This window comes from Urocampus carinirostris, chromosome 19 (assembly GCF_059441175.1).
Source record: "Urocampus carinirostris isolate Australia breed hairy pipefish chromosome 19, RoL_Ucar_1.0, whole genome shotgun sequence".
In the NCBI taxonomy this organism is placed as follows: Eukaryota; Metazoa; Chordata; class Actinopteri; order Syngnathiformes; family Syngnathidae; genus Urocampus; species Urocampus carinirostris.
Window position 1 is genome coordinate 1,430,551 of NC_142367.1, and position 12,887 is coordinate 1,443,437.

At 47.3% G+C, this 12,887-nt stretch overlaps 1 protein-coding gene across 3 annotated transcripts in view; it reads right to left on the reverse strand.

Annotated features, from left to right (window-relative positions):
- ghdc (GH3 domain containing) overlaps positions 1-12,887 on the reverse strand; it is a 48,062-nt gene that overhangs the window by 16,668 nt on the left and 18,507 nt on the right. For all 3 annotated transcript variants that reach the window (XM_088323757.1, XM_088323758.1, XM_088323756.1), the window contains one exon: positions 709-828. In XM_088323757.1, coding sequence (XP_088179883.1) covers positions 709-828 — 120 coding nt within the window. The remainder of the gene's footprint in view (positions 1-708; positions 829-12,887) is intronic.

Below are 12,887 nucleotides of genomic sequence, written 5' to 3' on the forward strand. Positions count from 1 at the left end.
ATAAGTATTATAGCGGGAACCTTTAGGTCTTTTTTTTTTGCTAGTAACGCAACCTTTTTATCGGTCTATTTTCCCAGTGTCCCCCGCATTTTCTTTCTCTTGTTTCTAGTTTTGTTTTATATTACTCAGCCTGGTTCATTGGTTCCATCTCTTTCGGGATTTATAATTCATATAAGAATTCCAAGAACTCAAAGTGATAACTTGGAGGCAAATTGCTTAACTTGGTGGCCAGAAAGATAATTCTTTTCAACACTAAATATATTAAAATTAAAACAAAAACCCCTACACCTAAAACTAGGCACTCCACCTTTAAGCAATGAAATGTATTGCATGCCCGTAAGCTGAAGTTTAGTTTGTAAGGGCACCAGAGGGGGGACTGGTCCCTGACCCGGCAGTGGCCAGGCCTGGACAAAGTGTGGGACTGCCATGAGCAAGACCGCACACAGGTCAGGGATGGGGACGGACCAATCCAGCGTCCGAGGCTACTCGCAAGCCCCCGCCACCGCCTAGAGAATGGAACCAGTTTTGGGGGGACGAGAGATAATTTATTCTTTGAGGGAGGGGCGTGACAGAAAATAATTAAAGAGCTAATCAAACCCTGAACACCAGGCAAGTTTTCAGAAAGAAATCCTGCATAGGAAGCTTGTCTCACTCCTTATACATTTAGGATATATTGAAAAAAACAATAATTTTCTGTTGGGATCTCACCTGCAAAGTGGTGAAGGCATAAAAGATGGTGGAGGCAAAGTTGGACTCAAGTGTTCCTACACAATGATCTTTGAGCGCGAAGAGGAGATGCAGGTACAGCGCTTCCTTCTCACTTGCCACCTGAATACAATAACAAGTCTGTCAACTAAAAGTACATTTCTTTCTCAGTGGCATTTCTATTGATTAAAATGGGGGAACGATCTACATCTAAGCCCACAATATAAATTTTACCTAAAAAAATTTTTTTTAAAAACTCAAAGAGCAAATGCAATGGCTGGACTAGAGATTGCATCTGATTAAAAGCCCCATACACATTTAAGAACGAAACTTAGTATCTATCATACCATTGAAAGTCTCTGGTGGGCCGCTAGGGTTTAATTGTCCCCGCCAGGATCTCAAATTTGTATTAAAAAAAAAAAGTGTCTAAAACAGGGGTCGAACCAATGCCTCGCAAGCCACATATGGCTATTTTCATGAGTAAATCTGGCTCCGAGATCAAGAGAGACCCTCGCTATTTTCCTGAGTGGTTCTAAATGTGAGTTAAGAAATGATGGCTGTTAACCATGAGAAGCCAAAGCAACACTGACATTACGAAGGGTACAGTCCAATATGTATAGGGCACAGTTTCAACTAGAATTTAACAATCACATTTTGGCTGTATATCGGCAAGGAATCCTTGATATGGAAGCTCATTAAAAAATATATGTTCACCAGTGTTGGTAAAAACGCTGTCATAAATAACGCTGTTACGCAATGGCTACATTTTTTTTTACTGTTTAACAGTTAACTTTTGTTGTGAAAAGAATACTTGAAGTACAGTAGATTATGTCGACTTGACCAGTTGTCTCTGTTAGAGTTAATTTAATTCATTACGGACGGACGGACGGACGGACAGACACTTTATTCATTTCTGTAGGGAAATTCACACTTCCAGCAGTATCCTTGTGTTGATTATTAACAGATTAACAGGATGGCCTCGGGGTGCTGTGTTTGTAGTTTAGCAACAGCGGAGTGGATGACGTCAAACGCTATGCCAAAAGTTCGATGTCCCTGCAGCAGATGGAAATCTTTGTGCCCAGGGTTACACCACCTCGTGTCCACGTAGATAGCGAGTCCGCCTCCTTTCCGCTACCCGCAGGCTTTTGTGTCTATGTCTGCCCTAACAGCGATGAAGCCGGGTACCTCCACGTCAGCGTCCAGAGTGCTAGACGTGAGCCACGTTTCCGTAAAACACAGCAAACTGCACACCCTGTACGCTTTGATGTTTTTCACCAGCACAGCCAGTTCGTCGGCCTCATTTGGTAGAGAGTTCACATTTCCCATGATTATGGACGGAACCAAAGGCTTATATTGCCGCTAGCCGCTTAACCTTCACCTTAGCTCCAGCTCTGCAGGCACGATAGGGCCCCCTCATCACGCCGGCACGAGAATTCAGGGGAAGGAGTTGATTCCACGAATATACACATTTTTGTGCGTTAAAACCCATAACCGTGGGATAGAAAGTTATCCAAAGTGTCGTTGTCAAACGGGATGAAAAACACAGAAGAAGCAGACAATAAAATCAATAAATCACAAAAAGAGCGAAATAACAGAGCTACTGCGGCGCCTATGATGTCATACATACATATACATACATCCATATCTATACACAAACACATTATATATATATATATATATATATATATATATATATATATATATATATACACATATATATACTGGACTGTCTCAGAAAATTAGAATATTGTGATAAAGTTCTTTATTTTCCGTAATGCAATTAAAAAAACAAAAATGTCATACATTCTGGATTCATTACACATCAACTGAACTATTTCAAGCCTTTTATTATTTGAATATTGCTGCTTTTGGCTTACAGCTGAAAAAAACTCAAAAGTCCTATCTCAAAATATTAGAGTACTTCCTCAGACCAAGTAAAAAAAATTATTTTATAACAGCAAAACTAAATCAAACATTTGAAAATGTCCATTGATGCACTCAGTACTTGGTTGGGAATCCTTTTGCACGGATTACTGCATCAATCCGGCGTGGCATGGAGGCAATCAGCCTGTGGCATTGCTGAGGTGTTATTGATGCCCAGGATGCTTCGATAGCGGCCTTCAGCTCATTTGCATCTGTAGGTCTGGTGTCTTTCATCTTCTTCTTAACTATACCCCACAAATTCTCGATGGGGTTCAGGTCAGGGGAATTAGCAGGCCAATCAAGGACAGTGATGCCATGGTCAGTGCACCAGTTACTGGTGGTTTTGGCACTGTGGGCAGGTGCCAGATCATGCTGGAAAATGAAATACTCATCTCCATAGAGCTTTTCAGCAGATGGAAGCATGTAGTGCTCTAAAATCTCTTGGTACACAGTTGCATTTACTCTGGACTTGATGAAACACAGTGGACCAACACCAGCAGCTGACATGGCTCCCCAAACCATTGCTGACTGTGGAAACTTCACACTGGATTTCAAGCAACTTGGATTTTGCTCCTCTCCAGCCTTTCTCCAGACTCTGGCGCCTTGACTTCCAAATGAAATGCAAAACTTGCTTTCGTCTGAAAAGAGGACTTTGGACCACTCTGCAACTGTCCAGTGCTTCTTCTCCATAGCCCAAGTCAGACGCTTCTTCCGTTGTCTTGAGTTCAGAAGTGGCTTGACCATGGGAATACGGCTATTGTAGCCCATTTCCCGGACACGTCTGTGAACTGTGGCTTTTGATACCTGGACTCCAGCTTCAGCCCACTGTCTTTGAAGCTCCCTCAAATTCTGGAAGCGGCTCTTCTTCACAATTTTGTTAAGGCTGCGGTCATCTCTCTTGGTTGTGCAGCTTTTCCGGCCACATTTTTCCCTTCCAACAGACTTTTTGTGGATATGCTTTGAAACTGCACTCTGTGAACAGCCTGCTCTTTGAGAAATTTCTTTTTGTGTCTTACCCTCCTGATGGAGGGTATCAATGATGGTCCTCTGGACAGCAGTCAGATCAGCAGTGATTTAGTTTACTGAACCAAGCTGAGTGTTTTTAAGGCTGAGGAAACCCTCGCAAGGTGTTTCGAGTTAATTAGATGATTCAGGTGATTAGTTGAATAGCCTACTTGTATACTTTTTCATGATATTCTAATATTTTGAGATAGGATTTTTGAGTTTTCTTAAGCTGTAAGCCAAATTCAGCAATATTAAAATAATAAAAGGCTTGAAATAGTTCAGTTGATGTGTAATGAATCCAGAATGTATGACATTTTTGTTTTTTTTAATTGCATTACAGAAAATAAAGAACTTTATCACAATATTCTAATTTTCTGTGACAGTCCAGTATATATATCCATACATACATACATACATACATACATATATATCCATACATACATATATATATATCCATACATACATATATACATATATCCATACATACATACATATATACATATATCCATACATACATACATATATACATATATCCATACATACATACATATATACATATATCCATACATACATACATATCCATACATATATATCCATACATATATCCATACATACATATATATCCATAACTATTACATACACTTCTAATCAGTGCAACTTCTGCAGTCACCCGAACTGTGACTGTAGCCTTCAACCAGGAGAAGATGTCGTCAGGTGGTGTCCAACAGTCACTGGGCGTTTCGACCCTTAACCACAACGCCCTCGAGTTGGCGGGCCAGCAGTGATGGCCAGTCACTGCCCATCTTCCCTTGCTCCCCAGCTAAACTCCTCTCTCCTACTCCAGAGCCAACAAGAGGCTCTCTCCGCGGCTTCCCCCACCCTTTTGGCAGCTGCCTTCCTCTCCCTTCCACTTATTCCCAGAGATGTTAATGTGTCCCATACAGACTGTGCTGGGAAGCCCCTGCACCCGACCTCCACTGGGAATAGCCAGGTCTGCCATCCCTTGTCCCTGCACTGTTTGACCAGCTCTTGATATTTGGTGTTTTTCCTTTCAAGGGCTTCGCCGCATCCTTCTTCCCATGGTACAGTTAGCTCAATCAGGATGATTTTCTTCGCCTCTTCTGACCAAATCACAATGTCTGGCCTCAAGGAAGTTTGGACTACCTGGGGAAAGTGTAATTTCCTTCCCAGGTCTACCCTCATCTCCCACGCTGGTGCTGTCTGCAGGAGGCTCTTTTTGGTCTTCTTGGAGGATACTGGTTTCTCCCCTTCCCTGACGAACTGGATGGAATGTGTTGGACCGGGTTGAGGTTGGTGCTTCTTCCGCCTTTCCTGCTCCAAGATGTAAGCCAGTGCACCGAGGACCTTGTATCTGCCCTGGCTAAGAGCAATCTGGCATCCTGCCAGAATATGCGCCAGTGTCCCTCTCCCACCACATAGCCTGCACGTTGGGTCCTCTCTCAACCCCCACCTGTACAGGTTGGTTGGTGTTGGAAGCGTATCGTACACTGACCGGAGCAAAAAAGAGATCCGGAACGGTTCCAACCTCCAGAGTTCTGGCCAGGTGATCCTTCGCTTTGTTAGGTCCCACTTTGTCCAGGCTCCTTGGACTCCAAGCTCCACCGCCCTGGACCACCTGCCTTCCTCCTCCAGTTGACGGACCTCGGCCTGCACCATGTCTCTCCTCTGCCTTGGATCAGCTCTTGACCATTGCTGGAAATGAGTAGACCCTAATCCCTGACGCCCTACGCATGCATTTCCGATGAGATCTTTCAACCTCAGCTTGCCTTCTGCCTGATGTACTTGGCTGTCTGCTGCCCATTTACACCCCGATCTTGTAATCACGCCCACGCCCCTAACCATCTCGTCGCTAGAATCTTTGAGCATGACCGCCCTACACTTGGCCACCTTGAACTCTTCCACTACCAAAGACAGGGGAAACTGCAGCTGCCCCAACCTGATGTAAAGCCCTAATGATGTGAAGCTTGGTGGCACACCAAGCCACCTGCGGAGATGTTTATTTGCCCTCCTCTCTATTTCTTCGACCGCAGTCATAGAGATTTCATAGATCGTTAGCAGCCACAGCAGTCTTGGTAGCAGACCGTACGAACAACCAAGTCTTGAACTTGCCTGGTAGTCCTGATCGCTCAATCCTTTGCAGCCACTCATTAGCCTGCTCCACTGTCCTGAGAACGCTGCCCCTCTCGCCCCGAGATGAATCGTACCACTTTCCGAGGCATTTTATTGGGTTATCTTTGATTGATGGTATGTTTTCTCCTTGGATTCGAAGTTGAAACCTGCTTATACCTTCCCGCTCCTGATCACCATGCTTCTTGACTTTCTAGACTTGTATCTCATCCGAGCCCAGGTTGCTACCTCGTCAAGTGCTTTCAGGATCCATCTTGCTTGCACATGGGTCACTGTTGTAATAGTGAGGTCGTCGGAGGTTGGCATATGCCAGACCTCGTCATTGGCCCTCTGGTCTCCTTCACTGCGGCAGTGATGAGTAGATTCATGCCCATAACAAACAGGATGGGGGAGATGGAGAAGGGGATCGTCACGGGGTGCACCAAGTCTTGCCACTGGGTGGTAAACTGAGTGGTTTGGAACCGAAACTTAAATCCACTGGAGTAGGAAGTGATCATTCCCCTTGTGTGCTGTGGGATATGGTAATGCTCCATCGCAGTGTTGATGAGATCATGGGGAATTGACCCATATGCATTGGCCAAGTCTAGCCAGACGACTGTTAAGTCACCTTTACTTTCCTTGGCCTCGCGGATCAACTGGCTGATGAAGCTTGTGTGCTCCAGACATCCAGAGGACCCTGGGATGCCACCTTTCTGGATTGATGTGTCGATATATTTGTTCTTGACCAAGTACGTTGTCAGCCTCTGTGCCAGGACTGAGAAAAATATCTTACATTCAACACTTAGTAAAGAAATGGTTCGGAATTGGCTTAAGTCAGATGAGTCCTTTTCCTTGGGCACAAAGCACCCATCTGCTCGCTTCCAGGATGTTGGGATTAAGCCCTTTATCCAAATTCTCCGCAGTAGCTTCCACAGCCTCCGTAGAAGTAATGGACATCTCTTGTACACTTTGTAAGGTATACCGCTGGGTCCTGGGGCAGATGATGACCGGGCTTTTTTCACAACGTCCTGGAACTCTCTCCATGACGGCTCCTTAGTGTTGAGCTTCTCTTCCGGGGTTTTGTTGCTTCCAATCCTTGGGTGGATGTCCAAGGCTTGGCTTCGAAAGGTGTCACTGTGACTTTCTTTAAGGAAACTTTCTACCGTTTCTTTAGGGCTGGTCAGTCTCCCAGATCTTGCTTCCCCCAACAAGGTTTTGGTGAACTTGTACGGGTTTTTAGTGAACTGAGCACGCTTGACCTCCTTTTACTTTCTCAGTCTCCGAAACCTCTCTGCCCTTCTTAGTCTGCACAGTTGTCCTCGAAGTCCAGTGGTCAAGTCTTTTATGCCCTCCTTTTCTCTGGGACTGTCATGTTTGTACTGCGAGTTGAGAGCCTTGATTTCCCTTCTCAACTTCTTGATCTGTTTTTCCCTTTTGTTGGACTGTTTTGCAGGCGCTATATTGCTGCCTTTCTTCTCCTCTGTACCATAACGCTCCTTGGCCATGGAGTAAGCGCAAGCAGCCATGCTGTTGATTTTCCTTTCTGCTGATCCTGCCAATGTGGCCTCTAGGACTCTATCAAGGTCCTGGTCAAGTTGGTTCCATGCAAGGTTGTTGTTTGCTGGAGGCCACTTCACTCTCTTTAGGGGGTTGGGCGCCTGGGGTAGTGTGAGGGGGGACCCTATGGTCGAGGAGTATCGCAGATGCCGAGAGGTCTCCTGTACTGTGGGGTGCTTCCTGACTGGAATCCTCCTGCATCTCACTGAATGTCTCCACAATGCGCTGCATCTGATTTACCCCTTTCCCACAGATGGTCTTGGATAGGTGTATCTTGAGTCCCTTTGCGTTTTTACAGATTTTCCCGCAGTGGCACTTTGCCTCAAACACGTCCCCAGTAAGTGTGGTTTGGGTAAGCCGTATATATATATATATATATATATATATATATATATATATATATATATATATGGGCAGCACGGTGGCGCAGTGGTTAGCGCGTGTGCGCCATAGTTCTGAGGTCGTGGGAACCTCCTGAGTGGGTTCAAATCCAGCTCCCGGCCTTACTGTGCGGAGTTTGTATGTTCTCCCCGTGCTTGCATGGGTTTCCTCCGGGCACTCCGGTTTCCTCCCACATTCCAAAAAAACATGCATTTCAGATGAATTGGCCGGTCCTAATTGTCCCTAGGTGTGACTGAGCGAGTGAGTTGTCTGTCCCCGTGTGCCCTGCGATTAACTGGCAACCAGTCCAGGGTGTCCCCTGCCCACTGCCCGATGATTGCTGGGATGGGCTCCAGCATCCCCGCGACCCTACTGAGGATAAGCGGTGCAGCTGATGAGATGAGATATATATAAATATATACATATATATCCACCCTGACATATATATATATATTATATATCCATACATATATATCCATCCATATCCATCCATATATTATATATCCATACATATATATCCATCAATACATATATATTGATTAATTGATTGATTATTGCTCCAGCGAAGGTCGGGGGGTCCCGTCCCTGTGCGTTGAGCCGACCAGATGATCCAGGTTTTTCCAATAGTGGCGGTCTTGTGCCAGCTGTTCTGCATCCTCTACAGCAACTCCGTGTTGTTGGAGGTCGCCCGCAACGACGTCGAGCCATCGGGTGCGGGGTTTCCCTCGTGGTCGTCTCCAGCCTGCGGCCTTTGGTTCAAACTGGAGAATGGCTCGTGTCGGATGGTCTGGTGGTAGACGAAGGACATGGCCAAACCAGCGGGTGCGGCGTTGTGCGACCAAGGAAGATGCTCGGGGCCTGCACGTGCGGGCTCTGAGCTCTTTGTTGGAGACTCGCTGGGGCCACCTGATGTTCTCGATGGTTCTGAGAGCCCTGCTATCAAAACCGTCGATTCTTGTGGCCAGGGTGTCGTTCAGGGGCCATGTTTCTGAGCCATAAAGCAGGATAGAGAGTACAGCGAGGTTGTAAATGCGGAGCTTCGTCTTGCGTGCGATGGTCTGGTGTCGCCAGAGTGGTTTCCAGAGTTATTGCAGAGCAGATGCTGCCAGGGCTCTTCTGCGGAGAATCTCTGGTTTTAGGTCCCCATTGTCTGTCACTATGGACCCCAGATACACAAAGCTCTTGACAGGCTCTACGATGTCGCTACCAATTTGGATGGGAGGTGGATCTGGTCCATCACCGACATACATGAACTTGGTTTTCGTCCAACTCACTTGGAGGCAGAGCCGCGCTGCCTCTTCGCTGTAAATGCCCAGAGCGTCTCTCAGCTGGCTGTAGGAAGTGCTGAGCATGATGGTGTCGTCAGCATACTCCAGGTCAGTCAGGTGATAGTTGCCGAAAGACACTCCGGGGATGCGCTCACTAACCCTGAACATCAGATGGTCGATGATGCAATTAAAAAGGTCGGGAGCAGCCACGCAGCCTTGACGAACACCGCTGGAGATAGTAAACGCGTCGGAGTCAATGCCGTTGATACGGACACAGCTCTCTGCGTTGCTGTAGAGCAGCTTGAACAGGGCTATGATCTTGGGTGGTGCTCCGAGAGCTTGGAGGATGTTCCACAGTGAAGAGTGGCAGATGGTGTCAAAGGCGGCCTTCAGATCAATGAATCCGATATACAGATGGCGATCTTTACGGAATTCACAGGTCTTCTCTATCAGCAAACGGACGGCAGAGATGTGGTCCGTTGTGGAGCGGTTGGGCATAAAGCCAGCCTGCTGGGGACGGCGGCAGCTTCTGATTGCTGAAAGGGCACGGCTGAGCAAGATCCTGGTAAAGACCTTGCCCGGGATGGAGAGTAAGGTTATACCTCTGTGGTTTCCACAGACAAGCCTGTCACCCTTGCATTTCCAGAAGGGCATGATGACTCCTCTGGTCCAGTCGGTGGGCAGCTGCTCCGATTCCCACACCTGGTTGAATAGGCAGGTTAGCCACTCCACCATGCCATCACCGCCGGCCTTGAGCATCTCACCGGTAATGGCACAGATGCCGGGGGCGTTCTTGGTGTTCAGCTTCTTCAGAGCAGCTCTCACTTCCTCGGGTGTCACAGGGTCTGTGCAGCAGGCGTCACTATGAGGTGACGTGTTTGCAGCCACTAGGAGGGTGGGATCAGCCGGGATGGTGCTGTGCTGCAAGAGGAGGCTAAAGTGCTCCTTCCAGCGCGCGAGGCAGTTGGCTTCTGTCATGATGAGGTTGCCGTCTGAGTCTTTTACCAGGGCTGTATTCATGTGTGGGCCGCTACGGGCTTGGCGTAGTAGACTGATACGCGGCTCATGTTGTTGTTGTTGGCCGCGGACTCAAGCTGTTGGGCTTCTGCCTGCCAAAACCTCTCCCTATCTTCAGCGATGGCCACATTGCGCAGGCGGTTCAGTCTCCGATACTCCGTGAGGTCGCCTCGGAGCCGGGCCTCACGCCGCTGGTCTATGATGTTGAGTGTCCTCTCTGATATCCAGGGCTTTCTCAGGGAGGATCGCGGGCGTCCGAGGACATTGTGAGCAGACTGGAGGACACTTTCCTTGAAGGCCGCCCAATCTGTCAGCTTGTCAGGAGCCAGGGTATCGAGAGTGCGGCGGATGGGGCAACTGAAGTCTCTGGCGATGTTTGGGTCGCTGAGTCGGGAGGAGTCGGGGCAAGGCAGAGTCTTGTGCTGGTTGGCTCGGAGCTTTAGCTTGAGCTGGGCCACCAGCAGACGATGGTCTGTGTTGCCAAGCTGTGCTCTTCTGAACAACCGGCAGTTGGTTACAAACGACTTCCAGCGTCGTGATATCAGGATGTGGTCCAATGCCTTCCTAGTTCTGCCATCTGGGCTGTACCTCGTCCAGTGATGGATGCGTTTCCAGGGAAACCAGGTGTCAGCAACACAGAGGTTGTTTTGGTGGCAGAGGAGGAGGAGGCGGTTGCCATTGTCGTTTGTTGTGCTGTCAACGAAGGTGGTGCCGACAGGTGAGCTGGGGGACCGATCATTGCTGGATAGAGTGGCGTTGGCATCAGTGAGGATGATGGTGACGTCGTGTGGTGGGGCTTGGTCGACAGCCTGGTGGAGTTGGTCAAAGAACGCGTCCTTCGCATCCTCATCAGCGACATCAGTGGGGGCGTAGGCGACGATCACTGTCATCTTGCCGTGATGGTGGAGGAAGCGAGCAGACAATAGTCTGTCGCTTATGGGTGTCCAGCTGATGAGGGACCTCCGGAGGGCTTTTGGAATTGCAAGAGCCACACTGTAAAGGCCGGTCCGACTCTCGGGGCCACTCCAGATGTAGCAATGGTTGCCAGCTGTTGTTTCACCATTGCCTTGCCATCGTACTTCACAGAGCCCTGCCAGGGTGATGTTATAGCGACAGAGCTCTCGGGACAGCAGGGTGGCAGCTCCGGGGCGAAGGAGTGTCTGGACATTCCAGGTGGCGACACGGGTCTTACGACGAAGGTCGATCCGTACTCGTTGGTCGGGGGTAGGCTGGGGTCCTTTACCGTGTTGGTCAGTCCGGCTTCTTTCTCTGGTCAGTTTCATAACAAAGGGGGTTTCTCCTGGGTTAGTTGTTAGCCCTCCACCACCTCACCTCACAGCGTACCGACACGCTGGGGTCTTTGTTTGTCTGGAACCTACCCCGGAGACCGGCCCGCCATGGGTGACCCTACCAGGAGCAAGCTCCAGACGGTATCGCTCTCCAGGGTCACTGGAACACGCAAGCCCCCTCGCAGCATCAAGGCCAGACCCATCCGAGGGGGACATATATATATATATATATATATATATATATATCCATACATTTATATCCATCCATCCATATATACCGTATTTTCCGCACTATAAGGCGCACCGGGTTTTACGGCGCACCCTGAAAAAAAAGTTTTTGTTCCTATTTTTGACATACATAGGACGCACCGGATTATAGGGCGCTACAATGGGAACGTCGACAAAACAGTCAGATAGTTCAGTCAAACTTATTATCCCCTTAACATTGCGAAAGCTTGCAAAGACGCAAATACGTGTCGAGAACACGTGCGGATGCGGTGTCCGTACGATGTCACTCAAATGCATCGTTCCATCATTCGGAAGGTTAAAGTCTTGGGATTCAAGAAACGCCAACCATTCCTTAGTTTCTATTTTCTTTTTCGCTCGCAACTTTACTGTGCATATGACAATAAACACTTGGAATTGAGTTTAATTTAAAAAAAGACACTCCATTCCATCCATTATCTGCACCGCTTATAACAGAAACATCAAGTTCAGTCTGAAACAAGATACAGGGATAATATAAAACCCGGAGTAGCTTGTTGTGTTCATAATAATGTGCAGCCAATGTCCTCTTATATCCGTGAGTGTAGTAAATACAGGAGAATAAAATATTTACAAATACTGAATAGTAAAAAATGCTTTCTGTATGCCGTCAACCATGTACTATACACCTTCATCTTTTTCGGCCAATTGCAGGCTTTGTTTTGCCGTTTAGATGGATAGATAAGATAGATAAGATAAGACAGATAAGATAGATAAGATAGATAGATACTTTATTCATCCCCGAAGGGAAATTCACATTTCCAGCAGAATCCCTGAGCTGAGAACAATACAATAATAAAGCAAAAAGAATACAATATACAAATACCCAGTGTGACGTGCAAATGCCCACTGTAGAGTGTTATATAGAATAACTAAATAGTGCCACACAGAATACATATTGCAATAAGATTCGGTAATATGCAATGTAGGAGGTGTGGTTTACTGTGGGCTTTTACTCTGCCGGGTAGAGTTAAAGAGCCTCATGGCATGAGGAAGAAAAGATCTTTTCAGTCTGTCCGTAGTACAAGACAGTGACAGCAGTCTGTCGCTGAAACTGCTCTTCTGTCTGGAGATAATGCTGTGTAGTGGATGCGATGGATTGTCCATGATTGACCGCAGCTTTTCCAGTGCCCGTCTCTCAGCTACTGTTGTTAGGCTGTCCAGCTCTTTGCCCACAACATAGCTCGCTTTCCTAGCCAGTTTATTGAGACAAGAGGCATCCTTCTTCTTGACGCTGCCTCCCCAACACGCTGTCGCATAGAAGAGGGCGCTTGCCACTACTGTCTCATAGAATATTTTCAGGAGCTTTTTGCAGATTTTAAAGGAGGCCAGCCTTCTGAGTAAGTAAAGT